At 42.1% G+C, this 22,607-nt stretch overlaps 1 protein-coding gene across 6 annotated transcripts in view; it reads right to left on the bottom strand.

Moving 5' to 3' along the window:
* Window positions 1-22,607, bottom strand: part of RUNX1 (RUNX family transcription factor 1) — a 210,648-nt gene that overhangs the window by 82,148 nt on the left and 105,893 nt on the right. For 4 of the 6 annotated variants that reach the window (XM_073361398.1, XM_073361365.1, XM_073361383.1 and 1 more), the window contains exons 3-4: window positions 12,006-12,259; window positions 6,199-6,355 (exon numbers count right to left, since the gene is read on the bottom strand). In XM_073361398.1, coding sequence (XP_073217499.1) covers window positions 6,199-6,355; window positions 12,006-12,259 — 411 coding nt within the window. Of the gene's footprint in view, window positions 1-6,198; window positions 6,356-12,005; window positions 12,286-22,607 lie in introns of all 6 variants that reach the window. The other 2 variants (XM_073361366.1, XM_073361391.1) reach the window with 1 other exon arrangement.

Raw genomic sequence — 22,607 nt, 5'->3', positions numbered from 1 at the left:
CATGTCAGATTTTGCCATGTAAATCTAAAGGAATATTTCCTATCCTACCTGAAATGATGAGCTGAAACTTGTTTATATTGTATTTTATCTCTGTGCTTACATATCTTACTCACCTGGCATAGTATAATTCATAATACTTATTTGTTAAGCACTAAGAACATGCTAGATGCTGTACAAAGTTAAAGATAGTCCCTATCCTGCAGACTCCTGCTTTCTAATAATTTCTTTACTAACAACTTTTACTTTCCCAGTCCTAAAAGATCAATGACTTTTGAGTAGCTCTCTACAAATAAACAAACAGAAAAAGAAAACCAGAAAAAATGTTTTTACCAATTGAAAAACAAACATTTTACAATAATATTAACAAACAGCTGCACACTGCCTTGTGAAAAAACACCTCTCTCTCTCTCTCTCTCTCTCTCTCTCTCTCTCTCTCTCAGGGTGATATTCACTTTACTCATACAAAGCGTGAATCATCAAATTTTATGCAGGTAAAATATGCAAATAGTAGGAGGCAAAATGTATCCCCTCTAACCCAGGCCACAACCTATAGGCTAGAGTAGTGACCACTGCCCCTTCACCAATTGCAACAAATCTTAGGGACACTGGATTGGCATACTCAAAATATCCCAAGACTCGTCCCCAAGCTACCCTCCAGCACCACCTTCCACAGCACACAGGGAAACACAGCTTCCTCCAATCACAACTTTCCCCCCGCAGAATCCCATTGTGTAGCATCAGTGGTGTGCTGGTCCTCCATGCAGGGATGAATTTCACCCTTAGGAAAGGTTTCAGAGTAGCAGCCATGTTAGTCTGTATTCGCAAAAAGAAAAGGAGTACTTGTGGCACCTTAGAGACTAACCAATTTATTTGAGCATAAGCTTTCATGAGCTATAGCTCACTTCATTGGATGCATTCAGTGGCTTAGGAAACTTAGGAAAGTTAGTGATTGAGGATGATACTAACTTGACAACCCAGAAACAGAAGTCCTTTATCAATACACAGAATATGAACAACACAGGCAGTCAGTGCTGGCTTTGTATCCTATTCTCAAACCTCTGGACCATCACCTCTGTCTATCTTGCTGTTTATCACAATATCGTATGTTATACAACAGTGTTATTTTTAGACTACATCCATTGCAACTTTTCTTTTTCAAATACACTGTTGTTACTTTTCTTCTCTTTCCATCTGATCAATTCTAATACAGTGAAATCTATATAAGAGGCCATCCTTTTTAGGCAACCTTCTGTTTCAAGAGACTACCCTCCCCACAGTATTTTATTTTAAAACCCCAATTAATTGTTATCCAAGGGTCTGATACAAAACCGACTGAAGTCAACGGGAGTCCTTCCATCAATGTCAATGAGTTTGGATCAGGCCCCAGGTAATCGCTTAAGTCAAGTTGTACTCCTTTTTATACTCTGTTGAATGGAGTACCAGTCTGCACTCTGAATACTATTATAATTTTAAATGAGTTTAACTTTTAGTAAAAGCAAAGGTTCACAAAAGTGTCCTTCAATAATATGTCAGAAAATGAAGCTACACAGAATGAGACAAATTCTGCCATTAGAAGGCCAGTAAAAACCAAATGAACTCAGAATCTGGCCCAGTAACTTGTTAGCATATTTTAGTCATCTACATCCAGTTTAAACTGAGCTTTCTTCCTCAAATTTATGTCTTGAAGAAAGAGACCTGGAACGAATATTTCTGATTATGTCTTGTAATATCCTCTGAGTGTTCTCATATAGGCTAGTGAAGTGAAAACCAGTGCCACAGACTTACATTTTCTTATGTTTCATAGAAATGAAAAATGGCATATTCTTATCTGCCAAATTATTCATGTGGTTCTGACCCTGCCAGTTGCTGAATTTTTAAATTTCATTTTTATTTCTTTAAAAAATACAATTTAAAAAGATCTTGCAATAAAACTAGTTATAATAACCATTAAATGCCCGCAAAATGTTTAGAGATAAGATTGACAGCTTCTGCAGGTAAACCAAGATACATTCACATCAATTACTAATATATTAATCCATTCAAAATAGTTTTCTCCAGAAAACATGAAAAAAAATATTGCCATCTACAAAGCAGACAGTATTTGGATAAATGATTCCATGTGGAAACAATGTAGTGGCCACCAGACCCTGAACCTTTCCCTCTCTAAATTAACTATTTCTATTTCATTTTAGCCAATGAACTTCCTGTGTGGTATTTGGCTTTTCATGTTAGCTTTATTTCATCATAGTAAGCTATATTAAGAAAGCTACCTATTTTGCATTGGTACAGAATAATTACATTTGAAAAATGGATGAGTGAAGGGAAAATTTGGTAGAAAAAAATAAAGAAAGATGTTTACCAGCTTGTCAGGCAGAAGCACTTAGAGTTTCTTAAGCCTTAAACTACATTTTTCTTTTAGAAATTACTTACTAAGACCTACAAGCCAGACAGGCAGGTTTTCCCAGTGGCATTCTGAACTGAGGGTGAGGAATAGTAATCCTGGACATCAGCCAATTTCAATGCAAACTGCTTTGTACTGGAGGGCAAGCCAAGTCTCCTAAATACAACATCCTGGTGTTTCTGAAGATCTGTGATACTCTCACCTTCCTGTGTTGGTATCGAGAAAATCAAGTGTTTTCTTTTAAATAATGAACATCACACTGCATGCCCAGCAATAGCAATACAGGCCTGTTGCTTCACTATTAAATGTAAAATGAACATCAAAATGTAACTCAGCTATTTGATTAACTTTCAGCTACTATTTGGAACACACTTGTGCATCAATGTGCACACAGGCCCAGATCCTCAAGTGGTATAAACTAGCGTAATTCCATTAAAGTCAATGGAGCATTGTCAATTTACATAGCTGAGAATCTGACCTGTGGTTTTAAACAAGGACACATGAAACAATAGCTATAGTGACCTATATATATAGTTAATGGCTCACGTTCCTTTTACAGCACCACTGAGGCTCAGAATTAAGGGTAAGTGTTAAAATTAGTGAGAATGATTATTTTCTATCCTCTGAAAATGAGAAGTGGATTGTCAACATTTCTGTGAGGTTTTTAATGGTGATGTTTACACCGCCGATAACTGACACATCATAAGAGAAAGTGAGGCATGAATTTGAATTGTCACAGTGTAAAGCCCTTCTTTGTTACATCAGAGTACTGATTTCAAGTAATTCAAACCACACAAATGGTATCCACAATGACCATACCTGACTCAAACTTCCAATGACTGTTCATGTATAATTGACATCACATTATCACTGTTGGGAGCTGAATTTACCCCAGCTCAAATATTACACAGCAAACAGAGTTTCACTTGATTTTCCTATACTGAAGAATCAAAAGAAGCAACGCCCTTTGATGCAGCAGCTACCTTATTATTTAGGCTTTATGCAAAAGCAACAGAACATAACATCAGAAATCATGCACCCAAATGCAAACAAGCCACACCTTTGGAAAACAGTTCAGTGTTATACGAGTAAACAAAAACATATATTAGTCATTCACTCAAAATATGAATAGCTAATGGAGTTTATGAGATTAAACCTCCAAGCCTGACTAGTAGCATTCAAGGTCCCCATATAACTTTTTTTATTTAAGGTATCACAGCAAGCACAGGATTTTTTAAAATAAAACTTCTAATTGTATATAAACGATCATTGTTATTAGCAAGCAAAAGATATTAGCAAAGTAAATGGTTACAAAAATCTTCCCTACAAGCTTTTGGACAATTAGTGTTCTCCCTCAGCTATCAAATTTTGACCTTGAAAAATCACACAGACCACAGTTGTGATTTCTAGCTTCATTAGCATGGCCAGGAACCAAACTGCAAGTCTATTTTTATTAGCTTCTCAACCACTTTGCCAGCTATTCATTTGAATCTTCAAAATGTTTTCTAAACACTCATCTCTGAATCATAATGCAAATACCATTTATTGAAAAGGTGGAACCTTTAATATAACAAATGAACATGTTTAATGACTGATACTTTTATACATTACTGCATCTCTTATGTTTTCAGTAAATGGATATAATTATCCCTGCATTACCCTATTATTATCCTTCCTTAGCATTACTATGCTACATTTTCAACTGCAGTTCACCCCCACCAATTGGATTCTGAAGCTAACCCAAACAACCAGGTTTGAATGACGGCAGGCTAATGAAGCTACAAGACATTTCAGGCCTGGTTGGATATTTTACACATACAATGTATTTGCTTTCTGAATTTATGACTCATCTTTAAATCTGTTCCAGGGGGTATGGCGGTCTCAAATTGCACACGGATTTTATATTAGAAAAAAAATTGTACAAAATACGAGTTTAATTTCAAAAGCAAATAAATTCTGCTGTCTATAATCAGCGTAACTTACACAGTCAAAAGGCTGATCTCACTCCCATTGTAATATGCAGCTTTGCAAGGAACAGGAATGGGCCAGCTATGCAATCCTCCTGAAGTATGCTTATAACACCATTCATGTTTATAGGAGTTATGCACACACACATCAAGAGGAGACTAGGTCACTCGAGAGTACACAGAAGAATAAAAATGGGGGTGGGAAAGAACAATAAGCCATAAAGGGATCTGTCTGGTTCCAAAGAGACAACAGACTGCAAAACAACTAGTAAAACCAACCTACTTGAATGCACCAGATAACGTCAATTTTGGTTTATAAATTTTACAACATTGAACTAACCTAAACTGACAATATTGTATTTAGTCAGCCAAACCTTATGTTTTGACTTCACTTGAAGATAAGAACTTAACAGAAGAACAATATATTTGTAAGCACTTTATGAAAGCATACTGAATATGAAGTACTTTTTAGCACCTTACCCTAAAACTGGAAGGCTGTATTTTCAAATTTTCATCAGCTTTTCTGCTATGGGCCTGATCCAGCAATCCTTACTCTGGCAAACAGACCCTATTCACATGAACAGTCCATGGGACTAATTACATGAGTAAGGAGAGCAGTGTAAGATGAGTTAAAAAAATTATCTTGTAATATAAACACGGCTGCTTACAATTTGTGTTTTCTATGATTACGGGCTTGAACTAAAGCCCATAGAAATCAACAGGAGACTTTCCCATTGAATCAGGCCAGTATCATCAGTTCACATGTTAATTAATGAACTGTGTGTGTGCTAATACTATAATTTTTGGATTTTAGCATCTTTTGGGGTGGAATTATATTCCATGTCATTTTAAAATCTCAGTTGTTGCATATAGCAATGATGCCTTTTTATTCTTACTTGAAATTAAAAGTTACCAAAGAGATACAGAGGGCCAGATCCTCAGCCACTGAAGTCTTCCATTCTAGTCTTTTCAAGTTCTTATACCATGCTCATCACTGCAGTATTTCAGTGCCCTACATTAAGCAATGTGACTAACATCTGCCATGTGTTTGTTCTCTCCTCCTCTCCCCAGGGGGAGAAGTGTGTGCAGTGGAGTGTTTTGTGGTGGAATTTATATGTAAAATATAAAAAATAAAACCTATATAGATCCCCCCCCCACATACATACATATACACACACGTTGCTATATGGTTAAAGTTAGAGAAAGGAAGGTCAAGGACGCACACGTTGCACTTGGAGCAGAAGATGGGGAGGTCTGGAATTGTCCTGAGCTCCTGCGGGAGTTCATTCCATAGCCTGAGGGGAAGGACCCGGCCCCTCCCTCCCCCCAGAACACTGACTCCTGCACAGACAATCTTTATCCTTACCGTAGAAAGTTTCATTGTCCCTTAGGAGTGGAGTTATCAACCATAGTTTTGGACGTTAGAGTCATGTTGATTTACATCAGCTGAAGTTGGGCCCTGTTCACAAATTAATTTAATCGGAAGTAGGTGCTCTGTTCAGCCCTTAGTTATACCAATGAAATCACCTTGATTTCAGTGAAGCTAATGAGCTTGCACCGATGTAACTAAGGGCACAATCAGGATTGTCTTTTGGATATGCTTTTAAATAAGAACACTGTTAGGAAGTGTAAATCATAATGAGGATTGGCTTGTGTAGAACACTAAAAATGTGTGCTCAGTTTCTGTACTGCGAGAGTCTGCACAAGCCAGATCTTGCAGGATTCTCCCGTGCTGAAGCTGGACATATTTTGTGTTCAAATTGTCCCTAAGTAATTGAAACTTGATTCAAGTAGTAAACAGTCAAAATATAGCTGTGAGCAAATACGTACCTCTTCCACTTCTACCCACAAATCTGAGGTCATTGAACCTTGCTACTTGGTTTTTCATGGCAGCTGTAGCATTTCTGAGCTCTGCAGAGTAGTTTTCATCATTTCCAGCCATTACTGTGACCAGTGTCCCATCAGGAACATCGCCTAAGGCCACTACCTGCAAGATTAAATAGAAGAATCCTCAGTCTTCGTAAGTGAAATGTATCAGTAAATAACCTGATGAAAAGGGGAAAAGCAACAAATTATATAAATTAAAAGGCTACTTGGAGTAAATAGGATATATTTCCAAATGTAGCTTACAGAGCCAGATACAAATATTTGTATCTATATATGTCTAAAGTACCTAATTGCACCTAAATATGTACAATACACATAACATGCATACATTTATATTTACCAATACATAAATAAATCAAAACAACAGGACCTGATTCTGATCTCATTTGCATCAGTGTAGGTCAGGGAATAACTCCATCAAAATCAATAGAATTACACTGGTATAAAATTACTGCAAGAACAAAACCAAGCCTATTGTCTCTTTGACATAACAGAATTGATTCTGCACAGTGTCTATCCAGTTTTGTGTCATGTAATGTCATGGATTTTAATGCTGATACACCAGTGCAAAACTGTGGGAAATCAGGCCCAAAATATACATTTGATCACTGTTCACAAAACCATTTCTTTTTTCCTTTTAGAAACAAGAAAGCAAGTTAATGAAATTAGAACTGTCCCCAAACTTTGTTAAAATTGTAATGTGAACTGATAAAACCCGACATATTTAAATCAAAGGCTTAAGCTCTGTCACTAATGTTTCCATTGTGTTTCAGCAGTGCCAATATCTATAAAAATCACCTAATATTTAGGAACATATGTGATGTTACATTTCTGACACAATGTGCTATATGACATTTAGATTTCTAGCCTCAACTTTTCTGATTTCTCTCAACTGTGTCACGGTGCTCATGTTCATTAACCATTTTAGTATTTAATTTCATCTTAAACTCTTGTGCAAGACCCAGTTCTGACCTCACTTAGACAAGTTTTACACTGGTGAAATAATAAAATAAAATGATGATTATAATAAAATCTAGCTCTTTTTAGTTTCTTCTTTTATAGATTTTAAGAGGAAGTAAGTAGTCCTGCTTCACGTCCTCAGAGGTACTGCTTGATTTTTTTCCCTTCCTCTTAGCATTTTCTAGTTCATGTTCATGCAGTTAAAATGTCTCATTGCTTTTCACAACTCAGTTTATTTGTTACTTTTACATCACTCTGATATTTCTGAACAGGTCCATAGCTCCTTTACCTATTCTCTTTATTATACTTATTTCTTACTCATAATAATTCAGAAGTCTCTGATCTCCCTTTCACTTACATAGGCTACACTTTGCATCTTAATGTTCTCTGATGTGTTCTAAATAGTCTATAACCCTTATTCTTGATTCCACATATAGAGTTGTGCTCATTGTGTCGAAATTCCCTCTTTGTGCATATATTTCTACTTCCTCTTCCCCAACCCTCTTCAGCAGCCCATGTGTTTATTTTTTTGTTCTCATCTGTACACAACAAAAATGCTGTATAATCAGAATTATGTATTTCAAATCCTCCTGTTCTTGGCATGCAATGTTTTTTCTCTCCAGACTGTTGTGGGGTGTGGCAATTTGGCTCTCAAAATCCTCAATCATGAACCTGATGTGCTTACCAAGTTTTTTTTAAAAAGCCTGTAATAAAATAATTATTCTACATATATTAAAGACTTCAGATATAAGGAAAAACATATAGGAAAACCCCATTTACATGAGTAGTTGTGTGATTATTTAAGGAATTATGTACGCGTATATTAAGTGGAGAACAAACCTTCATGAATTACTGAGATAATGCTCTTAAATTGAAAAAGAATATGTTTAAAATTCACCATATTTACAATTCACCAAAGACAACTTCTATGATAAGCTATTTGAAGAAATGATTATAAAAATAATATATAAAACGTGTGCATACACACAGAAGAAAAAAAAACTGGAATGAAAAGTCATAAACGAGAGGCATTGACGAAATACAAACATTTACATTATAAAACAGACTAAACAGATAAGTAGGAACTTGCTGACTGGAGATATCTAGTATTTTGTTTTAAAAATATATGTTCAGAATATCAGCAAACCCATGCCACAGCACACCTAAACCTCCCAATCTTGGTCCATCAGCCAAACAAAGTTGGTCTCTTAAATTAGGATTCAGATGATTTCCTAACAGTATGTTGAACAATTAACCAATATTACAATTTATTATTAATCTGCATCAATAATTGCAATTTACAATATTTAAATTCCTTATAACTTTCCTTTATTTTAAAAGAAAATCCTGGATGTTTTTGGTTTAAAATGGAATTGTGATTCTAAAGACTATATGCAATAAGTGATTCTTTTTAAAAAAAATCTATTTTATTTTATTGTTTGGAGTGTAAGCATAGGGAGAAAGAGGGCATATCGATCTGTAGAAATCTCTTGGTTTGTATTGGTACAATGAATATTACCAAGTACCCTACAAATCCCACTGCTACATTTGAGCATAGGATCTTGGCAGTATATAGATGATTTGAACCGAACTCTGTGTAACTAGGTATTATGTGTTACCCAGTTCTCGCACGATACAGATTATTTTCAGATGGATCGGAATACTTTCAAAAGGGACCTTTGGAAAACACACAGTAATCTTTACAATCGGATTGTGTTTGTTTTTATAATCAGTCAAATATTTCAGGTCTCGTTCCCCTGCAGTTCCCACTAGCCGGTGACTTTGGGCGGTGGTGAGCAGGGGGGCGGAGCTGCAAAGAGAGTCAGAAAGCAGGTGGACTCTAAGGTGCCACAAGTCCTCCTTTTCTTTTTGCGGCTACAGACTAACACGGCAGCTACTCTGAAACCTGTCAAACCGTAGGAGTTCAGAGATTCACCAGGAAACGCTGTACCTTTCCTTGGGAGGGTGTGAGGTTTAATGCTAGAAAGGAATAATCTTGTCTGGTTTGAGCGTTTGACTCCCCTACTTTGCTTGCAAAAGTAGCAAGGGGCTAGCCATTTAAAACATAACGCGCGAGTTCCCAGCAGAAAAGAAGCTGAGGGCCGGTTACCCCGTGAATCCACCCTCCCTTCCCCTCCTCCAAGCCTGGCCATTCACCTGGCTGAGAAGAGCTGCTCTCTCCATTCAAACATCCCATTAACAACCAGCCGCTCAGACACGGGAGCGCGGAACGGATCCCTTTCAGCAGCTGAGCTCTCCGCTCTAGCTGGGACCAGACCGCAACATTTCAGAGGCGCTAGGGGAAAGAAGGTGGCTGGCTGGAAACACTGAGCCTGTTTACAAGGAGCGGGGCAGGCGTTGGGTATTAGTCACATTCTTGGTTCCTTCGCCTTCCAATACAGGGTAAAATGAAAAGGTTTCAACCGCGCCACGCTGGGCAGCCCCCAGCTGCTCTGCAGCCTGCGCCCAAGAGCGCATCGAAATAGAAGAAGCGAATTCTAAAGTATCAGCCAGATTTCCAGACTTCGCTTCTCTAGGACCCGGGGAGCGGGGGGTTCAGTCTATTTTAAAGCAATAACGTTGTCCTGTTACAGCGTCCCAGCTACTCCGCTGCAGTTGTGTACAGTTTATGTGTACTGTGAATGGTAGAAAAATTCATGGAAGTGTGTGAAGGGGGATTTGGTTTTCGGAATTGATCATTCCGACTTGACCTTCCTTTCTCCCACCTCTCCCCTCTCTTCCTAAACAAAACCCTCAGTAGGCAAAATAAACACTTGTACTTATCCTAAAGCCCTGTTCTGATACGTATTAAGGCTTTAAGAGCTCAACTGATTACCCCACATAATCAAATGGATACTGCTCTGATCTGGTTTGGCAGCGGTGAACTTGGTGGAAAGAAGCCTGTCCGGTGGAAAGGAACAGGCTGATTCAGACTGTCCTACTCCCAATCTTAAATGTAACCATTTGACGCCATTAAAGGCTTTAGGGGAGCTACACCCTAACAGGGACTCATCCTTGGAGACAATTAAAACCTTTTTTTTTTTCATGGTTGGAAACATATAAATCAACGGCAGGGAGTTCAGCATTATAAAGAAATTATTTATAGGCCAAAGTCTTTTTTTTTTTTTTTCAAAGCGGGCAAGGGGGACTGAATACTTGAATTCAAATAAGAGGAAATCGGACCATGTAGACAAGAAAAGCTGCCGCAATTATATTCTAAATGTAATCTACATTCATTACTCTTCTTGATTGTAAAGACACATTGTACTGATTATCCAGGGAGGCAGACACAAAACTTTAGTGGGGTCGATTTCAGCACATAGAACAAGCATCTGTCTTAGATGGGGTCGTGCTAAAGTTTTACACTTGCGGGTTTTTGTTTCTTTGTTTTTGTTTTAAGGGAAAGGTCAGATGTTTTAAGACAGGCTGGGTAAGTGTACTACAGCAACTCCAAGTACGAAAAAAATCAAAAGAGAAAAGGCTTCTAAACTTCTGTCCGGTTAATTTTAAACCACCACCCCCGGTGGAAAGTTGATGGTCTATGAAACCGCAAGATCATGCATCCTTTTCGTGCGAACTGAGCATTCCTCAATAAGCGGCCTTACGCTAGTGTTTCGAACCTTTGAGGTTTAGTGACTTCCAGCAGAAGAAAAGCCAGCACTTTTCATAGAGAGATCTGCCAAAGGTGGGCTTAGTTAAAAAAGAATCTGGAAAAACACTGATATATTTAACAACAAACGGATTATTTTCTAACTCACTATCCGCCCAGAACAAACCGCTGCCTAAATTAGGTACCAAAATAAAAAAGACCTGACTTCTAACAGGGATGAGGACCTGCCACTCTACACAAATGGGGGCTTAGCACCTCTGAGCTTCCATTATTTAGGCGCCTTCAACACCGTGTAAGTGCGAAACTTTAGACACGAGACTCTGAACATTGTGGCCTGCACATTTATGGTCTTGCAAACATATTAATCCAGAAGTACCCCAAACTCCGATGTTTTAAAAGTGTCCCGTTCCCATTGTCGTGGGTTATTTCTATGTACAAAACACACTACAGTCCAGAAAGGGTCATTTTAGGCTATTGATACTTGTATCCACCCTGTGATTGATTGTGTTGCATCCTGTTACACAAGGTAGAGAGACACACTCAGCTCCTTGTTCTTTGCTTTTTATAGAACCACTCCTGAATGGTATGTTTATGAATGAGATGAAGAGACAGACCGGTTGGAGAGAGAGTCCCCAAAGTCAGCGTCCTGCCCCCAGCTCCCCTTCTCCCAGCTCTACGAAGTGACTCATGTTAGCAAATCAGTAGGCTAAATACTGTAAAACAGGAGGGCCCGCTATACTCACCGGTGCATAAAGGGCAATACAGTGAATCGGGATACACAGAGCCGGTCCCTACAGCAACTCCGGCCTCCTTAGGTGGGACTACGCCTAAAACACATCTCCAAACTCTGCGAGCCGCGCTGCAAGGGGGCCAGATGAACAGCCTCCCATCCGGGAAGCAGTTACATGACATGCACGCTGCGTTTCTGGTCTTACCGTGTGCACAGCAGAGGAGTTTGTACATTGTCCCAATTCACCCCGGGCTCTAGCGTGACCAGATGTCCCGATTTTATAGGGACAGTCCCTATATTTGGGGCTTTTTCTTATATAGAGGCCTATTACCCCCATCCCAGTCCTGATTTTTCACACTTGCTATCTGGTCACCCTACCCGGCTCCCACTGATCCTCCCTCTCCCCCCGGTTTAATACCTCCCCCAGAGAAGTGTCGAAAGGCCAAATACCTTGAAAGCAATTGGCAGCGTCTTGTTGCACCTCCAGTGCGTTGGGAGCACGGAGCAGAGGAAGTTGGGGCTGTCAGTGCGGACCAGCTCCCCGGGGTGATCCGCTAGCACCTCCACCATGCTGCGGTCTGCACTTCTCAGCTTCCCCACCAGGGCGCCGCTGTTCTCCTGGCCAGCCAGCGGGAGCGCCTCGCTCATCTTCCCCGGGCTCAGAGTGGTGGAGGGCGGCGTGAAGCGGCGGCTGGTGCTGGTATCTACGGGGATACGCATCACAACAAGCCTGTTGAGTGAAAAATCTCCCAAGAGTTCTTACAAAGCAGCGACAGGAGTGTAACTCTTCAGCGATCACCCTCTGGAGACCAGGCTAAACGGGTACAGGCTTAGCACTGGGGAGGGGGGGGTCGTTTCTATGCCTGGCCCCAAAGTTAATTTTGCTGATCAGTTTGAGGCAGCGAATAAACTGAGCTTTAACTCTTTGGCTTCCTGGGCCTGCGAAACAGAAGAGTTAATCCAGTAATCGAAACAATCTTCCGCACGGGGGTTTACTGTGAAGGCTGCACATTTAGTCTTTGGTTGGTACAAGCGTTATCAGAGGCAAAACTCCCTCCAAAAATCCCGCACACCGAGGAAATGTGTAGGCAAGGGAAAGCTAAGACACACGTTCAGACACACAAGCAAAACCTAGGGCTTCCCAGGAGTTAATTCCCTATCAGTTTTTTCCAGGTGATTTTTCTAAAGTCCCAATAGAATACAAAATACATCAGTATCCATAGACAACAGCCGCTCTCTAAAATGGCGAAAATCGGCTTCAGTCTTCAAAGAATACAATGCGCGAGCTAGGATTTTCAAAGGTCAGCTGACTAGAACAATGTATCTATACACAGACACACACATATACTGTACTTCATCAAATATTTACAGTATAATCTGTAGAGAATTTAAACACAACAGAAATCCATTAATGGTCTCTGCAGGGTTTTTTTTTTTTTTTTAAGTAGCCTTGAAAATCAGCGTCAGTAGTTTGACTTGCGTTGCTCGAGAAGTACTCGTGTCATGATCTGTCAGTAATTTTGAAAAAAAAAAATGTTCAGTGCATGGAATTCAGTCTCGACAGAAATGCCTTTGGTACAGAGTCTCTCATAAAGTCTTGGAAAGGTCGCAGCCGATCTCAAGCTCTGAGGCTAAAAAGTCCACACATGAAAACGTGGGTTTGGGGATGTTGGTTAAATTGTGGGTTCTCTCTGTGGTTTGGGGTGTGCAACAGCTCGCGCTCTCTCGCTCTCTCTCTCACATACAAACACACTCTCTCTTCAGAAGTCAACCAACAATCTGCAGCAGTTTGGTGAGTCAGACAACTTTTTTTTTTTTTTTTTTTTTTTTGGCAATCTCTGAGACAATCTTCCTCTAATTCGGCCGCAGCAGCCAGCTGCTTGACAATATTTTAACCACAGCAGGTGGAATTGTGCTTTCGGAGACACGCTTTTTCTCTTTTCGCCTCAACTCAACGAGATCGATACCGAAAGCTGGCAAGCAAACACTAATGTCTGTTTGCAAAGGACTGCGAGCGTCCCTTCCAAAAAGAGAGGGGAGCTGTAGCCCTCGCTCACACAGAACAACGACAGAAGTTCACAGACGCGGCAGAAGTTAAAATATCCAGCCCAGGAGATAGCTCAGAAAAAAAGCCCATTTCCAAAGCGGGGAGATCTTGAAAGTCTTCGCGTGTCCACAGGACTCGAAGGGAAAGCTTCCTCCTGGCTGCCTACTGAACACTGGCTACACAGCTTTACGACCTTCTGTGAGGAGCTGTTTGTTTGCTCATGCTGATCTGGAAAGCCTGGTCCTCCCTCCTCCCTTGCGCCCTTCTGGCTCTATGAATGGAGATTGACTGGAAATGAATTTGCTTTTACTGTAAGAGTGCGGAGGAATGTCATCCCCTTAGCTCTTTTGCATATGGGGAGGACGCCGGCCAATCAGATCCCTTTCCGGTATCAGCCCGGGCGCGGCTCCAGTCCGGGGGCTCCTGGAATTGGCCCGGGCGCTGCCGCCGGAGCTACTGTACAGAGCCCAAGTGTCAATGGGATGCCGCGGCCGCCACAACACACACACAGAGGCAGAGACCATGTGCGGCTGCTGGTGCTCCTCAGACCCCCACCGCAAACACCGACTGCGGGGGCAGCGGCAGCAGCCCTGTGCATAATGCACTCAGCTCCCTGCCTGTGGTTTGCTACAGGATATTATATGCAGTGACACCAGCACCGGGAACGGCAACTGACAAGCAACCCCCTAGCCTAAGCCAGCCCTTCAGAGTCCCCCCCCCACCCCCTCGGGCTTCACTGCAGTTTTGTCTGAACTACATTTAAAGACCACCTCTACTAGGCAATTGATAGGTGGGTCCCTGGGATGTCGCTTAGGGCAGGGTTAACTGTCCATAACCAGCCTTGCTTTGAAAAATTACTCTCCCAGGCACCAAATATAATCACTTGAACTTTATCAGGATGACTGACTATATTGAAATGTGTAATGATATTTGCACTCGCCCCAAAATACACAGTCTGGACAAACACAATTTTGCAAGGCTATCGGGCCTCCCCCAGTTTAATCTGTCACTTCTTCCTCCCTCCTGCTAGGGTGCTTTCAGGTTTACACAATTTCTACGTCCTCCATACTCCTGGGCTTGTAACATATGCACAGTGCCTGCATAGAATCCAGACCTGAAGACCAGCCCTGTGTAGCTGGAAAGTGTGTCTTGCTCACCAACAGAAGCTGGTCCCATAAAAGCTATTACCTCACCCACCTTGTCTCTCTAAGAAAAGGAGTACTTGTGGCACCTTAGAGACTAACCAATTTATTTGAGCATAAGTTTTCATGAGCTACAGCTCACTTCATCGGATGCATTAAGTGAGCTGTAGCTCACGAAAGCTCATGCTCAAATAAATTGGTTAGTCTCTAAGGTGCCACAAGTCCTCCTTTGCTTTTTGCGAATACAGACTAACACAGCTGCTACTCTGAAACTTGTCTCTCTAGAATCTCTTCCACAGGGGAGGCCAGGACAATTGCAGTCTTTGGCAAATGGCCACCATAGATACGCCTGCAAATCACGTTTTAAAAAGGCACAAATCATGCTATTTCAGTCACAAAATATTCAGCCAGAAAGGGAATATGGCAATGCAGGGGTGAACGGCCCTACCTGTGTTCCCGCCATGCCCTCCTGCTGTTACACAGTTCCAAGATAAATGAGGTTTGAGTAACATTGTGGGACCAGCAAACTACAGCTTGCACAAGCATTCACTTTTTTTTTTTTTAACCACAGCAGTTTGTTCCAACTGTCCTTTCACCTGGCCTGTTTAGGATCTCCTATCACCCCTGAGAGCCCAGTGACTCATCTCCGGTCTAGCAACAGCTAGGGGCCCCTACTCTCCCTCTCACAACTACTATTATAGTCCCCTTCGGCCTCTCCCTCTCAGGATCTGCCCCTGTACGACCACTCTGGTAGTGCCATAGTCACAGCTCAAGTCATAGACCCAGCCAAAAAATACAGTCCCCCCTGCACCACTATGGTGGGGTCGGTGATCCAATCACTTCTAAAACACAGTTCTCCAATTTTCAAACAGGGAGCACAGCATTGGCCACCCTGCATCCAGGGTATTTTCCTTGACAAGTCCTGCTTATTTCAGGACAGGAGGGTAAGCCAGGTTGTTAGACTGCCCATGGTCAAAATGGAAGTAGTGGGATTTCTGTTTGTAGCATTTCACTGTGGACATTGATGGCATGGGTTTAGTTTGGTTTTTCTTCTGATTTTTTTAAGCTGTTGCCCTTTGCCAAAGAGGAATCACTCCGGCAGAGGGTGCTGCAAAGCTGCTCTGGGCCCAGCCCCAGCTGCCCTCTCTCATGGCTATGTCCTGGCTAGCCTTGCCTCCCTGAAATTTCACACCCTTGCGAGCTAGATAAAACAGGGGTTACCAACGCTGGCTTCTGCTGGTGCTTTTTCCACACTAGTGCTCTTCCTGCTGATAGGGCTGGGGGAGCTGAATTAGTGGTAGCAAAGATGTGACATTTTGTGGGGAAGATGGCAAGTATAGACAAGGCCAACATGATCTAACATAGCCACTCGGCAGACACTGTTTGGCCCATACCCTCCTTGCCATCAGCAGCATTTAAACAACCCAAGACCTAAAACTGTGCTAATGACTTAATGAAATTACCTCTCTGGGCCATGCCAGAGCCAGCACTCCTTTGAGATAACAACCCTGTCTCTGCCTCCTTATCCTTCCCAGGAGATGCCCCAGGGGCCTAGAGGCCACAAAGTTGTCCTCTCTTTCTTTCCTGCTTCCCCCTCTTGCAGGAGACTGAAGCTGCTCCTTCCCCCCTTCTCTCTCTGTGTCACATCAAGGGCTATTTCCTTACACTCCATCCCAGTCCTGGCCTCAGCAGCAAGGGAGGGCCCAGCAGTTAGTCCCATACAGGGGTATATGGGGTATGGTGCAGGGGGAGAGGGGGCAGCAGTTCAGAACAGGGATGAGGAGAAGCAACAACCGCTGGTCCCCCAATGACTGAGGGGAAGTGGGGGAGCAGGCACGGTAGTTAATAAGAACCATTGCTAAAAGCTGTACTGTGGTAACAGGCCCTGCCTTTAACAGCAAAGAGGAAGCAAGCTGAAGGCCTGTTCCTGGAGTCTCTGAGCTGCCTACGGTTTATTGCGCAATCGGGGGAAGAAAAAAAAAAACCCCACCAAGCCAAACCCTTAATGCAAAAGCAAAACAGCAAATAAACTCCGGGGAAGGCGGTGGCGCTGCACCGCCCCCACGCGCCATCCGCTGCAGCAACGCGGAGCGGCCAGTAGAGGGGGCCAACAGCCTTTTTTCCTCGGCACTCTCCGGCCAAGCCGCAGGGCGCGGGTGGGGAACGAGCCCGGCTGTCCTTTGCCCCGAGCGATAGGGCCAGCTGGCTCCGCACGTGCAGGGAGCCGCATCCGCTCAGCCCGCTCTGGGGCAAAACACGCCGGCGCTAGGCCCGGTCTTTCTGCACAGCTTCGCACGGGCGACTCACACGCACCCCCCCCCCCCAGCAATAGCCCCCAGCAAGGCTGCCCGAGAGCAGATCCCGGGCAGAATCAAGGAGTCCGGGTGATGAACGCTGTCAAGTACCTAGCGCTCGCTGAGCCAGGCTCTGGGCGAAATGCTGCGTCCCCCCGGGTTACCACACCGAGCGGGTCCTAACTGGTAAAGAGCGATCCTCGCCGCGGGCGGCTCGGCCAGCCAGGGTGGGGCCCACTGCTGGGAGGGGTTCACCAGCTCCCCCCTCCAGACCTAACAAGCCGGGAAGCAGGGAAGGGATCGGATCGGGTGGCGGGCGCAGAACTGCTTGATCCCCGAGCCACACAACTCAGGGGTTCAAGCCGCAGGACGCCTGCGTACCCTGGCAGCGCCCGCCCTGCGGGGGAGAAGACGTGGCAGTAAGGGGAACACCCGGGTTAGGCGTGTTGAGCCGCGGTCCCAACCCTCCTGAGTCGTGTCCCCTGCGGCCAGCTGGAGCAGGGAGATCTCGTTGCGCGCTGCGGTCCCTGCGCCAGCCAAGCCTGGGGTGCGCGAGGAGCGCAGCGCAAGCCAGCAGTTCCCCGCTTGAAAGCAGCTGTGTTAGGATGGCGTGTGCCCCCCAAGTCACGGAAGGGGGCACATTACACACTCCCCACCCCGCCGGCTCCATAGCCAGCCGTTGTCCGGCTCCATCGCCCTTCTGTTCATTGCACAAGCGGGAAAAGTTCAACGTGGCTAACGCTTCCCATTCAAACACAGCCGGAGCCCGGGCGCGGAGCTTCACAAAGCTGGTGATAGGAATAATTTTTTTTTTAACAAAAGGAAAAGCACTAAAGTTGCACCAGATCTTGTTTACCCAGAATGAAGCGAACGCGGAGTATTTCGCTGTGTAATTCTCCCAGAGGCGGGAAATTCTTGCCCTTCATTAGCATGTTCATAGGGGGGATTTAATTCCTAATATGCCGCCTATTTGGTTAGTCAATAACCCTCTGCAGAAGGCTTCCGATGGGTATTTAATTCAAGAGAGATGAGCACAGCCTGTGATCTTGCAAATTCACTAGCCATTTGTTTTAAAATTGCTCCGTTGTTGCACGAAGGAGCGTTTTCACATTTCGTATTTCCAGGATCCCGCTTCTTGTATAATGCACGGTGCCTCCCAGAAGCTGCAATTTCCCCTTTCCTGGGAACTAAACGTTATTGGAAGGCACGTTACCGGCAGAAGCTGCATACTCTCCCAGCCTTGCACACACACGACCACCACATTTACAACGCGTCCTGAGCGGTATCTCCCGTTCCCTAACGAAAAGTTTCTTATCCATCAGACAGACGCAGTCCTTTCTAGTCTCTTTCAATACAAGAGAACAACAGTTTCATTTTAGAATGGCTTTTCGTCGCTCTATAGCTTCCATTTTTTTAGTAGGATATAGAGGTGATGCAATTTTAGTATTTCCCCCCAGAACTAACAGGGTAGGATCTTGATGGTTGTTCGAAATTTGTTTACAACACAGTATCTTAACAGAACCTTTAGTGGCACATATAAAATAGGTCCTTACATAACAAAGTGAATGAAGGCTACATGGATTACTAAATATACTTATTAAGGAATTACAGGGTCCAGCATTTGATAAATCATTGCAGTGGACTGTTTACTGTACAACTTTCGCCTGTGCTAAATTATCTCGAGTCTAAATTACTTCTGATCTATTTCGTTATATTTTTAGGAGCAATTAAAAAGGCAAGTGGGGATTTTTAAAATACAGTTTACTGTGTTTATTACATATGGGATATATTAGTGGTGGATAACATTTTTATAGACATTGAATAGATAAGGAGAATAATTTCAGTGATGTAACATCTGCATATTTGTACATATTACATCATGTAAAATACACACATCTACAGAATTTGATTGTTTTTTAGGTCAAGTAGGATTCTTCAGCTTTAGTCAGGTGGTTGAGAGGCACTTTAGTTTTAAGATTCATTAGTAAACTGAGCTGAATTTCACTCATTAATGATCCTTTCTTAATCTGATTTAGTCAGTTGAAATGGAAATGAAATAGAAACACAAATGAAAATGGAAACACAAAATTTCCATGTTTAATAGAAGACAGAGGAAATATTTCATCCTTATAACCCTGCACCATTTAGCTGGCATTATCCATGTTGAAAAGAAATGTATTACTAAACCAAGAGTAATAATGAAGCATTTTAAAGCTTGAAGCCAGGCTTTATGTTAAAATAAGCTGTAACAAGGGGTCATATAAGACTGGAGTGGATGTGGTAAATACTGTGATGGAGATAATTGATAAATGAACTTAAATGTTGTATATTACATGTATGTTAGGGTTAAGGCAGCAGTAAGAATGTTTTAATCTTTTGGTTAATTCAGTTTATCATCTTCCATTTTACTGATCCTGATGAACAGAGAAATATAGTTTGAATCCACTGTACGGTGAAAATCTGTAGGTGGAGTTATTCTGAGTAAATACTCTGAAAGAAGTTAATGAAATAAACAGGCTGCATGAATAAAATGACAATTACTAGTGAAATGATGGTTGTTATATATGGAGGCCAATTATACATATATTAGGCAATATTTTTTGCTAACATAATCTTTCTTAGTATTCCAAAGGCTAAGAATTGTCATATGATATTGTGAAGGTTATGTATAAGAATCAGTTCAGAACACAACTTGTATTTTAATGATAAACAGATAGCATACTGCACTGCTTATATTTGTATTTTAACATCAATTTATTACAGCTGTAAACAAACCACATATGACTCTCTAGCCACTATGGGTTGCTTCTGTCACATGGGATTGTGAGACCACAAAGCACTGAGCTTTTTAAACTACTACAGTTAAGCAAAAGCTTTGGAAATATGAGAAAGCAGATTTAGGGATGAATTTCAAACAATATAAATTGCACTGGGAAAATTGAACATGAATGCAATGCAAGTTACAGCTGCTGCATGCAAATACTCTAAGGGCAAATATGAAGAAAAATATACTTGTTCTGAATAGCTTAAATGCATGTGGTTTTGAGCATATTTTACAGAAGAAAAAGAGCAAAAAAAAAATATTGTGAAATGAAAAAAGATGTAGACCTTAACAGAATTGGCCCATATAAAATAAAAGTACAATCTAAAACAAAAACAACAACAAAAAGGGCTCCAGTTCCCAATCCTGCAAACACTTACGCACCTGTGTAACTTTACTCTGGGCAGTGGTCCCAGTGAAATTAATGGGAATGCTCATATGAATAAAATTATACACATGCTTCATTGTTTGAAGGATTGGGGCCTAAAATAGAACTATTCTCTGGGTCAGTTAGTACATTTTGTGTCTGAATTGTTTAGTTTGTCTGTTAAGGCCCTCTTGCCAAAGAAATTGTGTGAGAAGTCTTTGCTTCTACATGTGATATGTTGAAGGACTGCTCTGGGAGTAAGAGTTTGTAGGATCAGACCTTTACAACTGATCCTGCAAACACTTAATGTTAGGAATAGCAATTGTCATCATGAGTAGTCTGATTTAATTGGCTAAAAACAATTACTGTGTTATTTAACATATTAAAATATTTTTGTGCTGCTTGCCTTTGAGTTTTATGATTAAATACAGCATTTAGAAAAGTAGTATTCTATAGTTATAGCCATGTAATCCTCACTATATCCCACAATGGCCTCGTGTATACATTGAAATATATATATTTAATTAAAGTAAATTAATGTGTATGAGAGATGAAATGGGATGTGAGATCTCCAATATGTGGAAGACATTTTGCTCTATATATTTAATTGGACTGGCTGGTACTTATCTATTGTTATGCCAGGACTTCGGCTTGGAAGAGGGTAACTTGGCTGCAATTCAACCCAGGCAAGGCTGAGGTTGTGCAGGTATGTCGGGGAGCCAACTAGAGAAATGGCACAGTTGATATGACCTCTGGACATCTGCCTACCTTTTGTTGGTCAGGTTTGGTGCAAAGGGAATGTTATTGAATCCCCAACCACTTTTGAATACACAAGTGCCAACAGTGGCCAAGAGCACATTGTATTATTTACTCTTGACCAGAAGTTTGTCACTTTTTCTTTTGGATGTGACCCAGGCTGGAGTGACCAATGCTTTTGTCACTTCAAGACTCTGTTACTGTAATATGGTTTACAGGAAGCTAAGTCTTGGGCAAATCACTTTCCCCATCCGCAAAATGGGGATTAAGACATCTTTGTAAAACCCATTGAGATCTACAGATGAAAAAGGCTATGCAAGTGTGCAGCATTATTAATTATTATTATTATTATTACACTTTAAGACCATTCAGAAGGTGCAGCTCTTAGTTGAAAGCCGTGTTGGTTAAAAAGTCTTTCTTTCTTTTGAGGCGCTCAAACTAGCCCCCTCCCCTGGTGTAGGCATGGGGTGGGGAGTTGGATACCCTTATGTTCAGGGAGAGATTCTCATCTGTGGAATATGCTTTCGGCATCAAATCCCAGATTTGTTCACCTTCAGCAGCCAGTGACACGCCCATTTGTTCTTCCAGGCTTTCCCCATGGGAAGGAATGAGTTGATAGGCAAGAGTAGGAAAGAGCTCAATTGTGGGGAGATTTCAGAGGTGGGACATTGGTCCTACTTATTGCTTTTACAATGAGTACCCTGAACACTGGATCTACTGCTTTAAAAAAAAAAGATACAATTCAAGGCTCGATTAGGCACAGCTCTGTGTAAACTGCACATCCTGAGTGGCCCCCCGGGAGGGCCTGTGTCTCAGAGACACTCTTCTGAGGCACAATCCACTCTCCGATTCCTCTTTTCTCCAAGGAGGAGGCAAAGGTGTAGTAATTTGCTGCTGGGCTATACCAGCAGTCAGTTATGGATACTCCCCAATGCTGGCTCAACTTTTCTGGCAGGTTTGTTAGGGGTCAAAGCTAAGATTCTGTTCGTTCCTAGCTGCTCCCCGCCCACCTGCTTCAGGGTGTGTGAGAGTAACTGGGTGTGCAGTCCATGCAGACACCAGCATGCCCAGATCCAAGATCTGCATAGCCCAGGCAGGGGTAAGGTGCGCTCTTACTCCTCTTTAGTCCATTGCACGTAGATGTAGCTCAAGTCACAAGCTGGCCCTACATACACTATAAACTTTTTATATACAGGATATTTTTACTTTGTGTACTACATTGATGTCCATAAACTGGCATGCTGCAGTGAAGGATTGGTCAAAGTTTCCATTGAAAAGCCATTCTTCTGCAGTTTCTAATTTGGGCATTCCATATTGTGTTGATTAGAAATTTGAAATGCAGGTTGGATGCAACTTAAAAAAAATGAAGTTGGTTACTCAAGGCAATGCTGTAGACAAAGCAGAGAACTGCTCTTCTGAAATACATAAACAGAGGGATCACATCTAAGACCAAGGAGGCAATTATTCCCCCTTTCTCAGCACTCAGATCACAGCAGGAGCAATGTATTTAGTTCTGGGCATCATACTATTGGCTATATATCAGTAGATGTGGGAGATTCCAGAGAAGAGCAACTACAGTGATTAAAGGTCTGGAAGGGACTACCTATAAGGAAAGATTAAAGGAA

This window comes from Lepidochelys kempii, chromosome 1 (genome assembly GCF_965140285.1).
Source record: "Lepidochelys kempii isolate rLepKem1 chromosome 1, rLepKem1.hap1, whole genome shotgun sequence".
Classification (NCBI taxonomy): domain Eukaryota; kingdom Metazoa; phylum Chordata; order Testudines; family Cheloniidae; genus Lepidochelys; species Lepidochelys kempii.
This window is presented reverse-complemented; position numbering and strand designations above follow the sequence as displayed.